This window comes from Pleuronectes platessa, chromosome 16 (assembly GCF_947347685.1).
Source record: "Pleuronectes platessa chromosome 16, fPlePla1.1, whole genome shotgun sequence".
In the NCBI taxonomy this organism is placed as follows: Eukaryota; Metazoa; Chordata; class Actinopteri; order Pleuronectiformes; family Pleuronectidae; genus Pleuronectes; species Pleuronectes platessa.
This window is the reverse complement of record NC_070641.1, coordinates 7,449,199-7,473,176: the sequence shown is the minus strand read 5'-3', so window position 1 is coordinate 7,473,176 and position 23,978 is coordinate 7,449,199. Positions and strand designations below refer to the sequence as shown.

General features: G+C 40.3%; 1 protein-coding gene across 1 annotated transcript; it reads left to right on the top strand.

The window, feature by feature from the left end:
• The first annotated feature begins 813 nt into the window (after nucleotides 1–813).
• unm_sa1261 (un-named sa1261) lies at nucleotides 814–21,548 on the top strand. The gene is made up of 4 exons (XM_053443763.1): nucleotides 814–1,007; nucleotides 12,385–12,604; nucleotides 17,997–18,199; nucleotides 19,428–21,548. The coding sequence occupies exons 2-4, from the start codon at nucleotides 12,433–12,435 to the stop codon at nucleotides 20,244–20,246; spliced, it is 1,194 nt and encodes a 397-aa protein (XP_053299738.1). The 5' UTR covers nucleotides 814–1,007; nucleotides 12,385–12,432; the 3' UTR covers nucleotides 20,247–21,548.
• Nucleotides 21,549–23,978: the final 2,430 nt, after the last annotated feature.

Sequence of the window (23,978 nt, the reverse complement as noted above, 5' to 3'; positions counted from 1 at the left end):
TGATGATGAAGGATGACAGAATGAATCCAGTAAACTTCAGTCTATGCACCAAACTGCAGCAGCGAAACTTCAGTCTCAATTAATTAACCAAAGGAAACAATAATAAAAACCATAATGTCACTTTAGCTTTGACAGCTCACAACTTTAATTCACGGCTGCTGCTGCAGAGCTGCAAAAAACATCGATTTCAGTGAGCAGTTCAGTGATAAGCGGCCGCACATAAATGTCGCACAAAGAACACTAATGACACAGGCACCTATAAAAGAAGAAAAACAGCAAAAATTTGTAAAAATAAAACATATATAATATATATGTAACATATATATATATAAAAAAGAAGAACATATACAGTGAATAAACACCAGCTAAGTAGTTATTGCAGACATACATTTAGAAGCCATACAAATAAAAAAGATAGATTAAAATAAATTATGAGCAAAATAAATTATAATACAATAATAAATCTAATGTTAATAATCTTTATTCATAGAGCACCTTTCAAAACACAGTTACAGAGTGCTTTACAAGATAAAAAGGAAGAATTGCAGGTTCACAATCAAACATCAGGGAAACCAACTTTAAGGATTAAAAGAGATCAGACAAAGCAGGGTATAAAAAACTAAGTCAGACGATCTCGTTCAAAACCAATCCGCCAATATGAGACGGTACATGAAGGCATCGTCGTCGCAGGGGAGCGCAACGCCGCTCTGCGCCCTGATTGGACGTTGGAGGCGGTGGGCGTGTCCGCCGGCCGATTGCGGAGACAATAGAGAGAGAGAGGGAGAGACAGAGAGACTGAGAGACAGAGAGACAGACAGACAGGCGGTGGTGGAGGTCTCTGCTTCAGACTCACTGTCTCTCTGCAGGATCCATCCCCATCATAAATATAATCCCTGGTTCATAGTGTTGCTGTTCGGATCGTCCCTGTCGGTCAGGTGTGTGAGGGTTCCTGGGAGCTGAGGACTCCGTGTGGAAGGATTGATGCTGCAGGCTGCACATTCTCTGAGGTAACACATCTCTCACCGAATACGCTCCTTTATTCTCCAGCTGTGTTTTCATGCATGCACCCTCACACTGAGCCGAGGTTGTGTGTCTGCTGTTGTGTTGCTGCGCCGCTGTGTGTGTGCGCTCATCACACTGAACCACTGCCAATGAAGACCTCACACTGTTTGTTCTGCTAATTTAAACTCTGTTTTTATTATTATTTTTATTTTAATTTAATGTAAGTTTAATTCCTTAACTTGCACCATGTGACCTAACAGTGACTGAGCAGAACAATGGAGCTGCTGTGGAGCTATTGTGTCCTAGCTGCACGTGTGTGTGTTTGTGTAATCACTGAACGTCTAATATGGTTATTGGCATTTGTAAAATTATTGACGTATATTCTGCATTTGTGCATATGCTCACGTGCACACACCCCAGTGCTGCCTGGGGTCACATGCACTGCAGCTACAAAGGATGTGAAGCAATGCTTTGTGTCTGCAGAGCTGATTCACACTTTATGTGATTTGTTGTGATTTCTCACTTCAGGGCCTCCGTAGGAAAGTGTCACCAGAGACACTTAAATGAGGTTTTGAGTTTTTGTTTAGAATGATAAATGGCCTTTATTTCCATCACACTTCTCTGGTCTCGGATGGCTCAAAGCACTTTACACCATAGTTCACCCATTCACACAGTCATTCATACAGTGCAGTGCAGCACTTCCTCTATCACACATCTCTCACACCCTGTCAGCACAGCCGTCCAGGGCAACTAAGGGACCAGCATTTTGCTCAAGGACCCTTCGGCACACAGAATGGGGGAATCAGGTTGAAACTTGTAACCTCACTTCCCTCAGGTTGACGATCCACTCTCCCTCCTTATCCCAATGGAAGAAGAAGAAGTGAAAGTCCGCTCTCTGGGAACTTTGGGTTTAATTTTGTCAAGATGTTTGATATTTCACAGAGAACCAAAGATTAAGATGCATTTATTTGTCCCAAACACATGCACAGGCACACTCATGCAGGTAGGGAAATTTAACCTCTGCTTTTGACCCATCTGGTGCAGGACACACAGAGCAGTGAGCAGCCATGTACGGCGCCCGGGGAGCAGATGTTGGGGGAGTAAGGTGCCTTGCTCACGGGCACTAGACAGGGTAGGGAGAATCCTCTTGGATTTTTGGACAGATCAATCCAGGTTCGTCTTTTTGTTGTTTCTCCGTGGAGTCGAACCAGAGACCTTTTCTGCCCATAGTCCAAGTTTCTGCCACTAGTCCACCGCCTCTTACTCATCAACAGCTTAATGGACACCGACAATAATCTTTAGTCCTACAGCTGTTTCATTGTGAGACGCTGGTTTTCACATTGCACTGATGCACACGTACACACGGCAGACAGAGGAGACAGAGTCCAGGAAGAAAGAGATTGAGATCAAAGGGGACAAAAGAGGGAAATGTTGACTGTAGCGCAGAGTTCTCAGCGGCAGAATCGGGTTGGCATTAGAGCAGCGGCCCAGTGATGCGCTGCCGAGCGTGCAGGCACAAAGCCTCACTGTTTGCAGATGCTGTGGTCCGAACCGGTTGAAGCCTGGTTGCTTTGATGTGCTTCGAAGCCCCATGAGCGCCGCAGGAGCTGACCACCAGGGGCCCCCACCAGCGGGGCCGAAACTGCAGGTTGTCACACGAGGCGCCACGTCCACACACACAGTTGTGCTGGCCAGCAGGATGGAGTTTTACTTCTACAAACATTTCCAGGGGAGAGAGGCGCTCACGGGGCAGAAATAATCCAACTGGTTTTGTTTAGTGTCAGCGGGCAGAGTTAGAACGTCTCACTGCACATGTCAAGTTCACTGACTTTGACTTGAATAAGTAAGAATGAGAGGACGGAGCTGAAAGCTTGAACAGTCTGTTACGGCAGTGAACACTCTTGATGACGGAACATTACTCTACTTTCACTGTTGACTGAGCAGGTAAAGATAGTTTTGTTTGTTTCGTTCAGTCAGAATTTGCACTTTTGAGGCAGTTTCATGAACATTTGTAGATTAGGATGAAGCAGCGCCTACCCTGCCCAAAGGCTCAGCTCACTGTAAACTGAACACATTTAGATTTGAACAAAACAAGAATTGTGTAGAGGGGCACTGTTAAATTTATCTAGAATGAATGTAAAGTAAAGCTCCAGCCTCGGAACGTTACATTTGTTGAGGGATCTTCTCTCCAGTAATTTTGTTTCTTTTCAATATAAATGGTAAAAACAATAGATATAGTTTCATAAGATCAGATTTGAACCTTTCCAGTTGTCGTGAAAAATCTTCTTCCGAAGTATTAGTGATGTCACACACAACAAAACACTTTACAGCCTTGACTTGTTTCTTCACACTGCCTGCTGTCGTGAGTCTTGAATATAGTTGTTACCGGCTAAATTAGCCTGATTTATATTTATCTAACAAACACGATCATACTGCTCCCCCTGCAAGTGGTCATTAGACTCAGTCTCAGAGGGTCATGCTGACACATGACCAATGAGCAATTGGCACGTTTTAGCAAAATGATTAATCTAAAGATCACCTCTACTATAAACCGTCTGAAAAATGCAGCACCTCAGAGACCACAGTGTCTTCAGTTTGTTGTTGGACAAAGAAAGCAGATTATGGACATTTTCTGTTTGAAAAATGACTGAAAAGATGATTCAGTTACTGCAGTAGGGAGCTGCTTAAAGAGAAGTGCTCAAGTACAGCAGCAGAAGTCTTATATGTTCTGTCAGCAGGTCTGATGACCAGATCACAGATAAAGCCCCTGAAAACCTAATGGACTTTTTTTGATGGTCCACCTGCCCATATTGTTATGTATGAATCTGCCAGATCAGATTTATTTACCTATTAACTGAAGGCGCATGTCCCAGATCGTTCAGGCCCACTTCAACTCCTGATTGCAACCAAAATTAATAGTGGAATAGTTTCAGTTTTTTATTTTGTGAATGTCACAGAAACATTTTTGTCTCGTTGTCTCGTTCAAACAAAAGGCTAAAACCTATTCATTCAGAGAATTGTCGTCATAAAATGATGAAAATATAGCTGATCTTGTCTTATATTCTCTGGTTTAAGAGAGAAGCTGAAACCAGAGAACATTAGTGTTTTTTTTCTTTAGCATTAGGAGTAACTGAAGGAAATAACCAATATATCAGTTATTGCTTTTATCCCCTACCACCCTATATATTCTGTTTTTTCTTCTAAATCCAAAAATAGTAAAAAGAGAAATCTTGATATTTGTTTGAAAAGAGATTTATTGAATTATTAAATCACATATTGCAGCTTTCCTTTAACAACAAAGTGCTGCTAATGGATGCACTGTATGAATGTGTGTGTGAATGGGTGAACGTAAAACTGTACTGTAAAGAGCTTTGAGTGGTAATAAAGACTAGAAAAACGCTATATAAATACAAAATCAAAACCATTTACCATATATATTCAGTATTTTTCTGTCAGTTGACGAGTCATTTCAGCTCTTTAAGCCTTCAATTTCCAGTCAAGCATACAAAAGATCCACTGTGTTTACGAAGCCGTCTCTTCCTATTAAAGCAAAGAACAAATGTCTTAGGTAAAAAAAAAATCAGGTAATTAAAACAAACCTGCCTGACTGGCAGAGCTCAAAATCCACTTCTGTCGAATCAGCGACTCTTACCTGCCTCTGATTTTATGCTGAAGCAACAATAACTAACAACCAGTTCATCTTCAGTTTGTTGTTAAAGATCAAAGACTGTTGCTGTTCTGTTGGAAAACGAGCAGCTCAGCATCAGGATTACTCCTCAGATCACATTCAGCTCTGCAGCAGAGCCTCTGACAGAGGAGACGACAGATCTTCATTTGATTCCGAGCTGCCTGCGCCGTCAGAGTGTATGAGTCAAGCAGCTCAGATTTCATTTCCTTTGTCGCGTCGTTGTTTTGTGGACTCGGTGAAACAGATGTCATTCTTCCTCCTCTGGTTTTTTTTCCATATTCATTCTCATGTGGTCGCACCTGATGATGCATGACTGGTTTCACGGGCATTAGTGTGTTCCATTAAAATAAGCTCTTTGGGTTGTTGGCTTTTAATGTTTTATATCACACAGAACTAATTTGTAAGTGGAGGTGGAGGTGACGCTTTGGATACAAGAACAAGCTCCTAATATCATACGGTGGACATGGTGCTCCTGACCGCCAGACGGTCAGTTCAATTAAGGACATGGTAAAAACGTTTGTCAGTCAGGCTCTTACACTGTTAAAGCATAGCCTAGCCACAAGTCTATTCAGCAAACTCGTCAGCACCTTTTATTTTCTCACTGCGCCTGAGTGAAATGTAAAAACAGTGAAAGTGAAACAAGGGCATGACGACACAATGCGTCATATGGACAGAAAACATGGAGGCCAGGCTCGTTGACCTGTGGCCAGAGTTTATCGGCTCGTGTCGGCACACAAGAACAGCACATATGGTCAAGGCAGAGTGTTTTCCACTTGTCTGCATCGTGAAAGGAAAAGGGGGACTGGTACCTCCAGTGTGACCAGTCAGGTCATGGCTTGACGATTGAACCGTACAGTAGGAGCACATCAAATCATCTTCTTCTTTTTTACAACTTGTGTTCCTGCTGTTCAGCTCTTCTTTAACTGTCATATAAGTTGCTGGATGCTCAAATTTTGCCGTTGGGATCTAGAAAGTATCTTAAGAAGAAAACATGCCACATGCGTCTCATGATTGTGTTAATCACTAAAGCCCATTTTCCACTGATCAAAAAATTTATTCGCTTTTATCAGCATTCATAAATTTAAATGACTCTGGAGTAGACACATGCTTTTAACTCCTCTCCTGGTAATGGTGAAGGAACCATTTAGACATTTAAAAGACATGCATGCACCTGCATTTTGTTTGAGTAAATGAGGTGTAGGTAGGGATTTGATGCATAGGCTGTCAGGTTTTCAGATCTTTGATCAGATTGGCTTTGATTTATCACAACTAAGATTTTAAAAGTTGTACAATTCAACCTGAGGGAAGATTCCACATCAATCCATGCGTTGGTTATTGAGATATTCCAGTGGGGGATCGACCAGCAGACTGTCCACAGAACCTCCTCAAATTTTATTTAACAAGCGATGATGAATAGATTTTTGTCTCCTCTCTCTGGAACCCTTTGCAGCCCTCAATACTTTTATGGAGCCACATATTGTTCAAGACGGTAGCACTTGTTCATTAAGTGTTTTTCAGTTGGGCGACGTATTGATTTAACATTACAAATGATTAATTGGGTGCTGATCTTTTTTACAAGTCGATGTTGGCTCGGGCACAAATGAGGTGGCAGAGGCAGTTTTGTGCTTCCTGCAGTGCTTAATGCACAATCAGAGAGAGACGGTTACGCAGCACTTTTATCAGGTTAGTCATGTTGATTGTCCGTCATGTGTTGTTTTAATGGCAACTGAATAAACTGATGTTCTCCAAAACATGAAGAAAGCAGCTTCTTAGATTTCTGCCTGATTTTGGGTCTTAGATTTTGGTTAAGCGAGCAGCACAATGTCTGTGCATCTGAGTCACCAGGTACATACTGTATCTTGGCAGCGTATCAGCGATGGTCCGGGGCCTTGAATAGATTTGTAAACACATGCCATGATCTTAAAATCTATCCAACACTAACTGAAAAACTGCAGGGACTTTAGAACAGGAACAATCCGATCTATGCTTTTTGTTCCAGTCAAAACTGAGCCAGCATCATTCTGTACGAGCTGCCATTGATTTACTGACTTTTTGGGATACCCGAGTGCATTGCAGTGCAGGAGCTGAAGTCTGCACCAAATAAAAGCCTGCACAAACTCCTTTGTGTGAAGAGGTAAAATAAATCCTCTGACTTCTATAGTTCCATGTTCTGTGACTAGAAAATTAGACCAGTCAGTCTTAACTATGATGCACTATGATATTTTCTTTATTTACAGGCTTTTAGAGGTGCCACAGCCATAGTCTGGTTATAGACTCCAGGTCAGGAAAGTGATGCCAATGCAGATTTACCTGAAACTCTCTCAAATGACAAGTAGAGGATGACTTAACTGGTTATTAAAAGAAGTCAGTTCCTATAGAAGTCTATGAGAAAGTTGATTTATATTGCAGTTAATGTTTTCCTTAAGAGTTTATGCTGTCAATCGTGTCCTTCAATACAACATGATGTTCAGTTTGTTAATTATGGTGCTGTTTAGAGTCAAAAAGTCGATAAATCACGGTAATTGAGGTGATACTGTGTGATTGGCAGTTAATAACGTCCAATGGTTGCGGATCCTAGATGTAGGTGGGCGTGCAGCTTCCTAGAGCTCTCGGCCAGGCTCCACCCCCCCCTCTTTCAAATATGGTTACTTTAAAAAACCTAGATGGCGCTGGACAAAATGCCAAAAAAGAGTCTTCAAAACGGCAGCTCACAACGAATGAATTCACAGTATAATAAGTTGATACTTATTTTATGAGTCATACTTTATATGTTCTTGGAAAGTTTTAATTTTAAATATTATTTAAATTCACAATAGTGTGAATGTAATGGATTTCTGTAATTATGTGTCTTGCTTTGGTCTTAAATTGGACTTTTGGAAATATGTTTCCCGTAATGCTTTGGGCTAGAATAGAATAAGTGCGAATTCAGTTACTAAAACTGTAACTTAAACATATGTTTGTTTACACAGTTGCAAATTAGCATCATTCAAAATACATAATACAAATACAGCAACTACCGTTCACAGTTTCTTTCGGCATTATCTTCATGGATGTACAAACAATGATCATTGGCTTCTCTGATTCTGAATGCACGTGACAGTCATTTGTGATAATGATATACTTGGGAAGTGTAAATCATACTCAATCTAAAAATATCTGTCTAGCTCTATCCTGGTGCGTCAGGAGGAAGTTCTTTTTTTATTGAAACATGAAGCTGCAATTTGATAGAGAGGGCAGCTCTACCTGAGAGGCTTAATAATAATCCAGCCAATCATGCCTGATCAATATGGATTTGTGAAGTAGATATACGCTATGTATTGTGTGTTATATATACATAAATAACTAGAATACTTAACTTAATTTTAGATTGATCCTTGCAAAAGGTTTTAGCAACATCCAAGGTACCATGATTTCTCATTATTTTTTGAACAAATAAATAAAAGTCCAAATTCTAATTTATCTTTGTTGATTTTTATATTAAATAAAAATAACATTTTTACCATGTTTTTTCATTTTCAGCCAAAAGAGAAAAAGAAAGTGAATGTGCAGCTCCAGTCCATATGCCGATCATATATGTTGAGGTTGACCATTTTAGAAATTGAGAGAAATTGTGCATATTGCGGACATACATGTCAAATTATGATTAGTTAGTGAAATCAAATATAAAGCTGACTGAAAAGGAGAGCACCAAGAATTGAACCTCGTGGTACTCCTCAATGAAAATACCTCCTTTATCAAATATTTGTCCATGAACACAATAAATATACAAACTTCATACTAGCTCCTTGTATTATCTTAAGATGTGTAACCAAAATAGAAAGTAAATGGTCCATTTAACAATTGGAAAATCAACAGTTGAAGTTCAACAAGTTTTCAGATTCTAACATTAATAGGAAGCTTAGCTTAGAAGGAACTGTTGAAAAGTTAAAGCAGATCATCCAGTAGTTATGTCAGGAATGACACCTTCCTGTTGTTGGTGTAAAAAGATATGTGGATGTTCATTAACAGTCTTAGCTCCTGGACCTCCATTTGCATTTAAACTGAACCACCAACTCCCCTCCTGTATGAAGGTGCAGAAGTGGAGACGAGCGGCAATGACGCAAGGCAGGTTGGCTGAGTTCCAGCTGTGCTTTGATTACTGATGAGCATTTCACTGAAAAGAGACAGCGGGCGGTTCTCCTCCCCTCTTGTCGGGAAGGCAAACAGGGCTTGGTGTTCCTTGAGGGCCTATAGGAAGCAGCTGTGGCACGGTTACAGGAGCTCCTGGGAGCTGCAGCGCACCGAAGATGCTTCTAATTAGTGCTGCTCGCGACTTCTTTCATCCCGAAGTTCTTTGATAAGACGGTAACGTGAGAGCACTTATGGGCGTATACTTTTCCTCAGCATCTTATCGGCTGAGAGAGAGAAATACATTTGAACCTGTACATAATACATGCATACATGTCAAGGCTGCCATGCTTAAAGGGAGCCAAAAATAAAACAAGGCACTGGCAGCGGTAAACATGTTGTCCTGCTGAGATGTCGTAGCTTTCAACAAAATGGTTTCTCAGGGCTTTAGTCGTAGCAGCTCAATGTATCAGGAACTAAATGATTCACGCAGAGTTTTCACAATATCCAAGATGCTTCACATGAGGTTTTCCTTGCTAGGTTGAATAATAATAATAAACAAACAAAGAAGATATATTGTTGATTTGGATCAACTAGTGCCTATTCTAAACCTGCCTGGTTGTAATTGGCTGTTCTCTTGTCATGTGTTAATGCTCCAGAGCTACTGCAGAATTATTCCTTGTCCTCAAACAGTTCTACAATATACTGTCACTTTTTTATTGTTTGTATGCTGGACTTTGTGTGCAGAGCTTTTTATAAACTGACTATGGTGCTGAGTGAAGTTATAAAACTTTGTGTTCATCCCACCTGGTTTGTCTGCAAGGAAGATTTCATACTCAATGTATCTCATAAAATGAATTTACTTCATTACTGTTCATGTGTGTGGTATATGAATGAGTTTGACTGATTTACATCCATTGCACTTCGGCTATTTCAGATGTCTGTTAAGCATTTGACACGATCTTCAGACCCAAGTTCTTAACTTTTCAAATGGAAAGCTCGTTAATTCATCTCCATATAAAGAATTGCAACAACAAAATGAATGTTGTGCTTTTACTTTTTTGACAAATGAACAAGAACCTGCAAAACCTGTGAATGTTGCAAAAGAAACCATTGCAGATGAAGAAGGTGCAGTGAGATGGAAATATGTGTTGCAATAATATTAGGAATATCTCTATCTCTGCATCTGTTCCTCCTTCAACATTTCTTATAATGTTTGAGCCAAAGGCTTAACGGTCAGTTTGTTAACATTCCACTGTACTATGTTACATTTATCCATTTACATCAATACATGAACTCTTCCATCCCTTCCAAGTGTGTACTTTTATGTATCCTCTATTTTCCTTGAATTTCAAGTGTTTCTGCTCAGTGACCTTGTCTTAACTGAATTGAAGAGGCACATAAAAACAGGTGTAAGGATTCATACTTCTTATTATTGATAACATCTGAGGAGCTTTAATTGTAACATTTGCAGAGTAACCATTCTGCTCCTTTTTTGAAAAGAGTATGCTGTGCTCAATGGCAAGAGCTGGATCAAAGAGCTGTGTAAAGAATGAGCCCCTCCTAGAGCTGCCAGCATCTCATTAGAAAATGCTGAATGCTGAGGTGAGATGAACCGCTCTTCAAGCGCTTTTCAAATCCAATCAGAGCTGTAGGAGCAGCAATAAAATCCAATTCAACATATCATGTTGATAATGTGGAGTTTGTGATGCGAAGCTGTGAAGATAAACTGTGCAAAACAGTCACAGTTTATAACGGAGATTGAATTTTAATTGGACAACTCTAATCACGAGACCCGACTGTAAAAGGAAGATGCATGTGTTTGCAGCTAGAAACCCTGTCTGCCGCATCCATTTGTGTTTTATTGACCTTGTCAGACAGACGCTGAGCGTACCAGTGACTGACGGTTTCTCCTGCACTCAGCTGACTCCTCATTTTTACGTGCTTGTTCTACTTTCACACTCAGCACATACAGTTTGTGTTTACGGCAACACAACTCAGTTTAATTTGTTAGTTAAAAGATTTTGTGACGTAAACTCAGTGTTCTCAAATTCCCAAGGAGCGTTAACGTGATGTATTGACCTTCAAGTTGTAATCCCTGACATTTCATTCTGAGGGGGGTTGTTGTTCTGAAGAGCACTAGTGTCTCTGCATCTCATTTTTAATTATCACAGTTGGCACTGACCTCAGTGACATCACAGTGCATTTCCTGTTTCATAACATGAGCCAAATATGCCTTTTTATGAATTGATATTTAGAATATTATATATAATGTCATTTTTGATGCCTTACGATAGAATGAATTTCATCACATGATTCAGGGGTTTCGGGGCGGCTGCAGCTAATGGTGTAGTTTGGCGGTTCGATTCCTTAAAATGCGCCATAAATATAAACTTTTTTTAATACTTACTACACTTTAAATTTTGTCAAACATTTTCTATCTTACTATGCTATGTCTTTCGTCATAAAAAATGTCTCAGTCTGCTCTGACAACTAGTACAAAGACGATGTTTTCATGAGGAGCCACAGTTTTCTTAGTTTACCTTGAATGAAATGTCCCCGCAGTTTTTATCAGTGAAACATCATGTATACGTTTATTTGGTTTCTTTGTTTTCACACATTCTACTTGGACATTGTCAGCACATCTTTGCACACGCTCCCATTGCAGACAAGGACTGTCTTGTAGAGGGCACAGATGGACCTGATGCACCGGACGTGGCTCGAGTCCTGTCTCATTTGACACTTTCTCATCCCTGTTACTGAGAGATGGTGCAATTCTGCTGCACCATCGGGGCTGTGAAAGTTTCTCCAGTCATTCAGACATGTAGGTCACCACGGGTTAATGAACAGCAGAGGATAGAGCAGATTGGTGTGGTTTGGCTTCCTCCCTCAGTAGCAGTAGGAGAAAGGGGAGGAAGAGGAGACGGATTTGCTGAGAATGGAAGGCATCAGGCGACTGAGTGGAATCATATTTGGTCAGAAGGAGTAGGATCTTTAGAATGTATTTCTCTGTGCTAAAATCATTGTATTATTTGTATTTGACTGATGTGTTTACATCAGCCAAACGTTATACTTTATGTTATACCCACGTCTTTTTATAAGGCAACCTACTTTCAACGCCCTTCAAAACATTGAATTGTTGAGCTTTTCTCTTGAAAAGGTTTGACCTGCGGTTTGAAGATAGTTTTGATAACTTAACAGTCCTCTAAAGACCCATCAAGTAACTTGTTTGTTTAATTTTAGTGCAGAACAACAAACCTAGCCTTGCTGTAGTTTAATTATTCTTGTTTGTTGTAGAAAAGCCATGAAATCAAAGTGCAAACGAACACTATTGACACCTCATTTTTAATTTTTGTAAATTCTTTGTACTGGATCAGGGGAAAAAAATCTAACCACGGGTTGTATAACAAATAATTTGGTGTGCACACAAAGCTTTCTCATTTCCCTGTGATGGTGATAACAATTTGTGTGTGTGTGTGTGTGTGTTTGTGTGTGTCACAATACGGGGTCTGTGGGAATGGGGTTGTGGGTGGATACTGTTCCACGTTTTGAACCCTGCTTTCCTTCCTGCTCCTCCTGTTCTACAGGAACCTCTCCAGACCTGCCCTCAGCCCCCGGCCCACCCCACCGCAAGAATGAACTCCTTGCCCCATGGCTCCCGCGCCTCCATCGACATCCTGGAGGAACTACAGCTGATTGCAGCGCAGAACCTGGAAAAACTGGACATCAACAAATACTATGAGGTCGTCCGTGAACTTGGCAAGGGCACGTACGGGAAAGTGGACCTGGTTGTCCACAAAATCAGAGGTAATGCGGTGTTGCAACTAAATAATTATTTATTTAATTAATACATTTTTTACATAATTTAATAGTTTTTTTCTTTGTTGGACCCCACAAAGTTTGCCATCACTGAAATCTAGAAAACTGTCCCATAGGAATATTGGAGAAGGTCAAAATCAGAATGTTTTGAAAAAGAAAAGAGTTAAATGATTAACAAGTTAATTAATTTAGTTTTAGTATAATTAATCAATCAACTAATCTATTCAGCTCTCGAGTCAGTTTCTGGGAACCTGAGGAAGTAATGATGGGGAGTGTCAATAGTGCTGCCAGGAGGTTAATCAGTTTTCCATCTGAAAGCCATTGTTTGAAAAAGAATGTCTAAACTTGTATACTTGGGTATTCAAACAACAATGGTTATAATAACAACAGTAATTATAACAATCATTATTTATAAAGCACTATTTATGCAATAAAATGCAACACGAAGTGCTTCACATAAAGCAACATTTATGAACAGTGTGTTCTTGCTACTTTCACTTCAAATAAATAACAATAAATAATTACCTGAAGACTTACTGTGTTTGATGATCCAATGTTTAGTCCATCTTACTTTGGATGGAGCCGGAGACATGGTTACATTTCTAAGCTCCAGCACATTCTCTCCTGTGGGTGGATAAAAAAACTCACCTCCCTCCAGAAATGAATTCCGATTTTGCAGTTGGACAAAATGGGATATTTTTCAATTTTATGGATCTAAACTTTGAGATTCAGAGCAGGAGCATGGAGGCGTTTTACGTACAGAGCGTTCAGAGTGCAGCTTTAAAAGGCCCCATTTCACTTTGGTATCACAGCAACATTATCTACTGAGATCAAAGTGTTTTTCTGTTTCCTCTTAAACATGTGATCAGTGCTCTTGTTCAGCGTTTTCTTTTAGAAAAAAACTCTGAAAGCCAACTCTGCAGGTGATGTACGATGCCTTTTTAGAAAGAGAGTTTAGGAAAGATCAAAATCCAGACCTCCTTAATTGACTACTTTGAAAACAGAAATTTAGATTAACCTCGAAACATTAAAAGCCAAAATGTTGACCATCTGCTCAGAACCTCATGATCTTATATGAGGCACGCAAGGCCGACACAACACTGCCTGTTTAGAGTTTCCTTTAGTCAAGCAGATTTTCTAAATGCCCTTAAACGTGCTGTTTTCTGGGTGCATGAGAACCTTCATTATTGGCGAGTGTCATGGAAATCTTCTCCGAATCAGTCTGCCCTCAAACACCTCATGAATAAATGTCTCAGTATAAATGTCGAGCCAACAGTGAAACACAGTAAATAGACTGAAGGAAAGATCGGTTTCAACCCTTGATTCCTTGAAACTTGAGGCTAAATCTGAAGAATGTTAATGTACTATGCAATATGTGATATATGCAATGGGCACTAGTGCATCATTAAATATGCCTAAAAGTCAACAATTTACAATGAACTATATTATAGCAGCACAGCTCTGCTATAGGAAGAAAGGGGACATATTATGACCATTTTACCATTCCTAGGGGTCTTAATGAAATGTCTGTAACACATAGGGGGCAAGGCCATGTAAGAGAGACTCCCATTTCATTGTAACGAGAGAATGTTACGGAAGCTCGTTCGCAGCCACTCAAGCATGACGTTTCCGACTTAGAGGAACCATTAAAAACTGTGGGAGTTGTTTTTTTCCAGAGTTTTTGGGTCGGTAGACATGCCAGATACTCCAATTAACGTGTAGAAGCACAAAAAAAAGGGGAATTTTCATAATATGTCCCCTTTAAGGTTGTGACATTCAATATAATTAGGTTTATAGATAAATTTATATTTTTTGTGTGAAGTAGTGTAGTTTCGTACCCTTTTTTCTTTCAAAGAAGAGACATATCTTATTTTCCAAGAACCAGTATTATATATTCTCTGGTTTCTCAAATGGGAGAATCTAGTTCTGAATTTAAAGATGTTTGATTTTGCTGTGTTGTGTGATACCAAACACTGAGGCACACTATACAAAACATTACAGGACATGAGTAATGTGCTTAGTTACCATGGAGACATTTTGTAGTTTCATTTCCTGAATTCACATTCAAATGAAAATCTGCCTGATTGTTATGACCCGGCTCACTAGGGAAGAGGAGGTCACATTAAACCAGATGATTTGGGTTATAAAAAGAAACTCGGTTTTGGGATTAAATCAGGTAATAAACTAGAAAAACAAGCCGGTGGGTGCTATTTTAAATAAAAAATATATATATAACAAAAAGAGGACTCTTAACAAGAGCTGCACAAACAACCTAATCCAGACCAAAACGAAAATAAATCCTCGCTAACAAGACGAATGGTTCAAATCAAAAGACAACTAAAAATAGCATCCTGCTCCTAATGTCTCCAGAAGACAGCTCTCACACAATTCAGGGTAAATTAGATAAATTGGCAAGCTGTTGACACACAAATACAAAGCAAATAGAAATACAGCCACCATGACCGACCAGCTGAACAGAATTTGAACCGCCAGCCTTAAGTGATTGGTCATGATTGGAGGCTTGTCGTTGATGCTGCTCCAATCCGGATCCTTCTCTCCACCACCAGCCAGGAAGAAGGAGGAGCATCTGTCAAGAATCCAAAGGATACAGAGACGCATAGAGACACAACACACTAACATGGACAGAGGACGGTTACGGCTGTAACACTGATTAAAAGACAACAATTTACCACACACACACATTCATACAGTGCATCTAAGTGCCAGAATTGCCGACAGGAGATGGGGGAGGCTAGGATTGAACCATCGACCTGCTTGTTAATGGACGACCCTCTATATCTCCTGAACCGCTCCTGCCTCTTATTTAAATGCAAAGAAATATAAAAATCTAAATAGAATCTAAATAATATATATTGTTAATAGATTATGTACAGAGAGAGCAGAATATAAACACTGAAAGAGCCATTGATTTGCCCACAGAAGTACACAGTTAATTCTGCTCATTAAAAATGTGTTGGCTTTATTTTCGAAGTGCCAAATACGGATGGTTGATTGACCAATTTGTGTTGGATAAAAACAGTGTTGTTCAGAGTGGAGATGCAGCTAATTATGAAACAATTGGATGGAAAAGAGATAAAAACCTTTGACAGTAACATTATGGGTCAGTACGGTTTTAAATCTGGGTCAATTTAAAACTTCTGTTTCTGCCCAATAAACACTGGGAGCTGTGGCTTCACAGGCGGCAGCTGAGTTCCGCTGAACAGATGGTGTTTATCTTTGCATATTAGCAATAGGCCGACTTAACAAAGACCCATTTTACATGAAAACACTAAACTGCTGCAACACAAGCAGACATTCTCTCACTCCTGTGGGAATCACATGTGTTCACAGCATCTTGAACAGGACTGTGGTTATTTACTCAACAGTTGTACTGCAGAGAAACACACTGGGCTCATCACACTTTGCTGCACATTTTGTGGAAGTGAACACATAAATGTTGCTGCACGTGCATGTTCATTTTATGAGCTTGCTAAGAAACCTGAAATTAGCTTCATCTCGCAGTAATGTGAACATGTTGGTCCTGAGGATTCAGCTGTATATACAGAAGTGTATACAAACGTATACATCCTGGGAGAAACCGCAATAGGTTTAATGTCTGTAAATCTGCTTAGAAATCATAGAAAGAAGATCATTATTACTAGGTTGTTTACATGTGCTTGTTAGTTAGGTAGCAAGATTACACACAAAAAATACTTAACAGAATCCCATGAAATGTTGTGGAGGGCTGGGCCAGGACCTGAAGAAGAACACTTACATATTTGGGTGCAGATCTGGATCAAGGTGAAGATCCAGGAATTCCCCCCCCCCACATTATTTAACATTGTTAGAAGACAGTCTTATATCTCAGAGAACAACTCATGGATCTTGATGAAAAGTGATAGCAATATGTCATCAAACTAAAAGTCTGGTATAAACTCTACTTAGTGACATTCTAGTTTTAACTGCAGAACTTGCATGAGAATCATTACATTTGTAAGTTTCTTCTATGACAAATAAATATATTTGTCTGCAAAAACGGAACTGATAATGGTGCCAGTTTGACTAAATATATGTATATTTAGGCAAAAACAGGTGGGGTCATGGTGTAACCCACAGCTAACTCACCGAATCCATAGCAACATTATATAATATTATAATCACTACAGTATCCAAATTAAGTGCATGAGTGAAGTTCATCTATTTATTTCTAAATGTCCTGTCAACATGGGGGGATTTAAGATGGAGAATTAGGGCCATATTGAAGAAAGAGATTTTGTGGATAATATCTTAATATTAAGAGAATAAAGTCAGAATTGTGAAGAAAGTCACAATTAAGAGAATAAAGATGAAAATTATTTCGGGAATAAGCGGCAGGGAGAACTTTTTTTTTTGTTGGACTCCCATTCTCCCTGGATCCAAAAAGAAATCACAAAACCCATTTGAATAGATGTGAGCGACAATAACCTCCTCAACTAAAGAGGCCATTTCCCTCCAAGTCTGTGTGGGTCTTCAGAAAAGACTTAGTTCCTTGTTCAATCTTTTCAAAGTCCCGATATTTTGATAAATGTGGTTCTGATGTGACAAAGTATTATTTTGTTATTGCGTTGTAGAAATTACTTGTATCACGGCTTAAAAAACGAACGGTAAGCTCCCCTCCTCCTTTTGACCTTTCCTAAAATGGCTGTAAAACGCACACAGCATTTTGCAGAGCTGAGGCGGTGGTATTGGAGAAGTGTCCCCTCTCGTCTCCGCTGACACGGAGAGGCAGACGTGGCAACTCTCCAGCTTTATTGTCTGGGGTTTTTCTGCCAGCCCTCGGATTAGTCCTGGTGATTTCCCTCTCCTCTTGTTCTGGGGCAGTGAGAGGCTGTTGAGGTGACTCGAGCCCTCTGAAGCACGTCCTCTTTCTCTCTGTGCTCCCTCCACATATCTGTGAGTTTGTGCAGCCCTTACACTATTATAGCAAGTGAAATGATTCACTTCAGGCTAGAATGAGGCTGTCTTTTTTTTGGATGTCTAATCTTGTTACAGACTCTCTTTGAGGACATGTTTGCAGCAGTAAACATTGCTTTACGGCAAAATCCCAGACATGAAAGCAGATCAGCAACATCCTGGTCGCTGTGGGAACTTCCAGCAGAGGATTTGAAATACTTACAGAATAAATCTGCTATGCCCCAAAAAAAGAGATGCTATCAAGGTTTAACAGTGACACTGGAGATGTTAATTATTCATGAAATTTGAAGTGATTCTAATTAAGTTCCTCTCGTGCAGTTTGGGGGCTGTGAAATAAATCACCACACGCTTTTATCGTGTGGAAGAGACTAAGAAGTGAGAGATGTGATTGGAAGTTACACAACCGTTCGATGTCCGTGTTTTTCAGGCACGAAAATGGCCCTGAAGTTTTTGAGGAAGAAGACCACCAAGCTGAAGAGCTTCCTGAGAGAGTACAGCATCTCCCTCTACCTGTCGCCCTGCCCCTTCATCATCAACATGTACGGCATCGCCTTCGAGACAGACGAGTACTACATCTTCGCTCAGGAGTATGCTCTGGCCGGGGATCTGTTCGACATTATCCCTCCACAGGTGAGACAGGCGAAGAGGCTGGGTTGCAGGGTGGAAGTAAACAGATCATAATTAGGTGTGGGGTTATAGCAGAAGAGAAATGTTTGCATGATGACTTTTCCGAATATGTCGCAAATCAAAAGTGTTGTCACCTGATCCAAGTGCCCAATTGATCATGCTTTTTTAATGACGTCATCTTGCTTTGCACTCTTCTTCTGCACTGGTTTGAATTGGTTTGTGTCTCAATGCAGAGGCTTTGTCCTTTGGAGGATTGCGGTCTACCTGGCCCACAAAGACGCCTCTTCCTTGGCAGCGTAGACTGCAAAGGCCGAACCGAAATTAGACGTTCGGGTCTACAGACGATTTTCATGATCGCTGTCACCAGCTATTTCCACCCTGATTGCTGTTACCCCAGCAACAGAGCTGAAGCTGGACACGGGAAGAACGTTTTGATGCCCATTTGTATTTATGCCTCCACGCCGGCGACAGCCAATAGTCAATCCGTTTCCTTCTCGTGGACGCGATATCTCAAGAATTACTTGAGTAAATTTCTTCAAATTTGTTACAATTAATCACTTGGACTTAAGGATGATCTGATTTGATTTTTGTGGTCAAAGGTCATAGTGACCTCACACATATACCTAAAGACTGCTTGAAGGAACTTGGACTCAGAGATAAAGTGATTATATTTCAGTGGTCAAAGTTCAAAGTGACTTAATATGGATCTGAGGAGAACAAATTGCAAATGCAGCCTCTGAAGGATGCAGCCCCTGAATTGAGAGTCAGCTGTTAGTCTTTATATAAAGATGGATGACTTAATTGCCGACAACAAATTATCAAAGAGGATTGTGTTGTGGTTTTGAGGATGTTTAAATATACAGTTTATAAATGCAATAAGGGGAACTCAAAGTACAGTCTTACCAGACATTATTGTGCATTTTAGTTGTCATGTAGCAAGCTTGCTATCAAGTTTGATAAGGTTGCTAGCTTGATAGCCATATATTGAAACAACAAAACGCTGATTGATACAGCTCTGTAGCGCTGCTAGTGGTCAAAAGCTGCACAGGGAATCTTTAAAAACGAATGACCCAGTCTAGAAATCTGATTTGCTAATTATGTGTGGTGACTAGGAGGTGGAAGTACGGGACAACACAGCATCAGCATTGGATGGGGAGAGTGGCTGTAATCTTATAACCTGTACATTCGTTTGTAGCTTTGGTTTCACCTAGAGTCTGCTCTCTGTGTTCAGGTGGGACTCCCTGAGACGGTGGCTAAGCGCTGTGTCCACCAGGTGGCGATCGCCCTGGATTACCTGCACTGTAAGAAGCTGGTCCACAGGGACATCAAGCCAGAGAACATCCTCATCTTTGACAAAGAGTGCAGAAAGGTTAAGCTGTCAGACTTTGGCATGACACGGCGTGCCGGCTCTCCGGTGAAGCGTGTGAGCGGTACGATCCCGTACACAGCGCCCGAGCTGTGTGATACCTCGCGACATGAGGGTTTCTGTGTGGACTACACTACTGACGTTTGGGCGTTTGGCGTGCTGCTCTTCTGCATGCTGACAGGAAACTTCCCCTGGGAGAAGGCCATGCCGAACGACGGCTTCTATGAGGAGTTTGTGCGCTGGCAGCGTCGCCGGACGGCCACGGTGCCCTCACAGTGGCGCCGATTCACCGATGATGCTCTGCGAATGTTCCGTAGGCTCCTCTCCATCGAGCAGGAGCGACGCTGCTCCGTCAAAGAAGTCTTCAGCTACTTCAACCAGTGCTGGATGCTGGACACAGAGAACGGAAACAGCAACATCAATGGAGGTTTAGTGAGCAGCGCTCCTCCACTGGACATCAGCTCGTCCTCATCTGAAGAAGACGTGTTGGTGGACAGACTGAAGCAACAGAGCTTGTCACCTGCCTGCGTGGCGGCAAAGGGAAGCATCATGATGGACACCCACTACTCCTCTATGTCCACTAACAGCTCACCGTCCTCCACCAGCAGCTATGAACGGGCCAACAGGGAAAACAACGAAAGGGGACGCATCCTGGTGGCCACACCCTTCGAGATCTGCGTGTAGAGGTTGATGCTGCTTTACAGGTGACATGCTCACGTGTGAGTCCGGTGTGAGCCGAAGTCAGCGATTTCTCCGAGTGCTAGGAGGAGAAAAAATGTTTGGCGTGACAGGTGCTTGGTAAAGAAGAAACTATCAAGAGACTGATGTACACGTTGTTGCAGCTTCACTTTGGATTTGAATAATTTCTGATGACGACAGACTCTGAGGAAATTACCAGAGAGGCAATTACACCCTCTAGCCTCCTGTGCTCTTTACTAACGTTACTGAAATAAAACAAGATGTGAATCTCACTGGAAAAACAATAATCCAGAAGCAATATGTTCAAACGTTTGGATTAAACTAGTCTTTGAGAAAAAAAGAGAAAAATGTGATCAACCAAGACTGATGGTACTAATGTGTGTTTATTGTCGTGCACCATTGTCATGTTTGGTAGAAATGTTTCTGTGAAGTCTATGTCTTTCTATTTTATTTAAGGTTAAATTATTTATTTATGTCCACTGCATATATTTATGATTTGATTCACTGAGTGGCAGCAGACATCAGAAGCTGCCTTTTTTATTTCATCTCTGAGATATCAAGAGGAAAGTTTTAATTTTGTACAAAAAAACAAATCTGACTTTCACACAGCTTGTACTTAAAAAATATGAATCCTCATATTGTTGTGGTCGCTCATGAACGTAGATTTATGTATCGTGTACCATTTTTTTCATACAAAATGTCATTTTCGAGTTTACCTGTGATGCGTCAACCCATTGTACAGTAGCAACCATCAATACAAACACTTGTGGTCAACAGCAATGTGTTAATCAGGTTTCTTCTTCATTTTTTAACCAGTCCTCAGATTAATTCCAACAACCAAATACTTGGGAACCTGACAATTAGATACATACATACCTTTTAATAATCTGAAATATTCCCACTTGCATGGTGAATGAATTAGTCAATTGACCTTAACATAATTACTCAAGAGATTTTTTTCCTGAAAAGTAAAGAATAAGCCTAGAAATATTCTTAAAATGAAACATGCCAACAGAACTGTACTTTAGCAGGAGTAAGATAAAGTTTAAATTCAGTGTTCAGGGGAAACTACCTGATATTTTACGGCCCTGTTAACCTTTATTCTAGTCTGTTCACAGTATTATTCATTAGAAAGCTAGAGTGGGTCGTGATGGACGAATGTAGAAAACATAAAGTCTTTTTTGTTTTAGGAATTTAAATGTTTCAGAACTCTCTCTTTTTTCAAAAGTATTGCATGAATATTACTGTGTTTAATCTGTTGAAATAAACAACACAGTTGGAAAAGGACACGTCTTTGTATTTTTTTTCTTTCAAAGAAAGAAATAATGAAAGAAGTTGGTTCTTTCTGACAAATAATAAGTTGTGGTTTTCAAAAGGGTAACTATGGCAACTACTGGTCTTCAACTGCAACATTTCCCAGAGAGACACAAAACCACATGGAAGAGAAATGACCACAAATACATCAAGTGTATCATGCAGGAGTGCTTTCTACGTGCCCAGTCTGGAAAGACCAAAAACAGATGCAGAGAAAATGTAAAACGATACAAAACGACCACAAAGAGACAAAAAAAACAAATGCAACAAAAAATGCATAAAAACTATAAAGACACGCAGCAACTGACAGATAAAAATCACAAAGATGAAATACAACTAAAAACAGACAGACACAAAAATACATTGATTCAAAATTATTAAAGAGACACAAAAACAAAGAAGACCAAAAGAGACAATGAGACAAAATGATGCAGAAAAGTCAGAAAAGTGTTTACAAAAAGGGACAAACAACCACAGAGATGAAAACAAGCAAAAAAAAGACAACACGCACAACAACTGCGGAATGACAAAAACAATCCCAAATAGACAGACACAAAATGACACAGATTCCAATTGATTGAAGAGACAAAGAAAAAGAAACTAGATGATGTAAATCCAACGCAAGGATGCAAAATTACGAAGCAAACACAAACCACACACCTGCAGAGTTTGAGTGAAGACAGTTCCAGTAGATTAAATCATTAAATGCAGATCCAGTGTAAATTTTTTGTTATGTCATTATTGGCATGGTCGATTAATAATCAGGCTGGTTTAAAATCAGTTAAATAACATTTTATTCCGATGGAAAAAAAGCTATGAAATAAGTTGAAATGATGGTACATTTAAAGGGGACATATTATGAAAATTCCACTTTTGTAGTGCTTCTACACATTAGTTTGGGTATCTGGCATGTCTACCGTCCCAAAAACTCTGGAAAAAAATCACTCCCGCGATTTGTTGTGGTTCCTCTATTTCAGAAACTATGTGCTAAAGTGCGTCCAATGGAATTTCCCCCGAAATAGACGTCATAGTCGAAAAATGCCCATTTAGTACATTCCCCCATAGCTCTATGCACTCCCCCACTACCACTCGACCCACCCCTAGATGGACCCTCCCACTTTATAGAAGCTCGGTCCACCGGTGTCCGCCATTTCATTCTTGCAAGCCTTGGAAACACTTGGATTAGCTAACTAGCAGCATGAATCGGTGGTCGGCTGCAAACATGTCTTCATGTGACTCCAGCTTCAGAAGACACAAGATTGAGATGGATTGAGTTCATATATGATGGCAACGTTCCTGCCACCACTTTGAATCAGACTTTTTTATCAACCTGGGCCAATATAACGCTGGATTCTCTAAAAGGTTGTTATTGAAAGAGGGGTCGGTGCCATCTTTCCATGGCAATACTGAAGACGAGGGAAATGTAAGTATTTTTTTTTTATAATTCTGGTATTTGCTTCTTTTAGACATTTTGTGTGGAGGCTAGTGCCGTTAGCATGTTGTGCCGTGTGTGTGTGAGGGGGTTGGGGGCTAGTATGTAGTGGTGGGGGATAGGTAGAGACTTTACAGGAGTTTTCATTAATCGAGGACGGCTGGCTAGTCCACGGTGAACGGTGATCACATGAGTGTTGTGCTCTCCACGCCCCCCCCCCCCCCGGGGGACAGATGTAATATATAAGAAGGGCGAGTGCACAGAAAAGCCGGTGAAAGCAGATGCAATCTTCCATGATTCTTACAGGCTCTATTTAAAAGCCAAACAATGTGAAAACATAAATAACATATCAATTAACTGCTGTCTTTAAATGGTCTTCACCATTTAAAGACCATTTATTTATCGTCTTCACGATAAATAGAATAATATAATTATAAAAAGAAAATAATAAATACAAAAAAGTGCAAAATGTCCAACTTTTTCCCCAATTTGTATTACAGATTACGTGGATAACCTGTTGGACCTCATCTTCCACGAGGTTTTTCAGGACCCGGCCCCATATGTGAATGAGGTGCTGAAGATCTCAAAACCTGAGGATCTCTCTGCCTAGTATGAGAAACCTGACAAGCAGGAAGTTATAGCCAGCTATGTGTCGAGTTTCAATCAAGGGCAGGTCTGAACCCTGTATAACTTCCCTGAGCATCAGGGAACACTCTGCGTATCTGGAGCACCGAGCAGGAGGGCAGGACCACCCTGATTCTCCAGCCCAGATAGCCTCAACACCAGCTCACAAAGCTTCTGTACGCCAAATACCTGTAACAATTGAGCAAAGTTCACATTGTATTTAGAGAATAAAAGGTGACACACAAATATAAAGTGTTCCTTTTTACAGTATAGCTACTGATGGCACAAATTGTATTTTTGTAATGAATGTATTTATTATACTTGGTATTTGTTGTATTTATTACCTC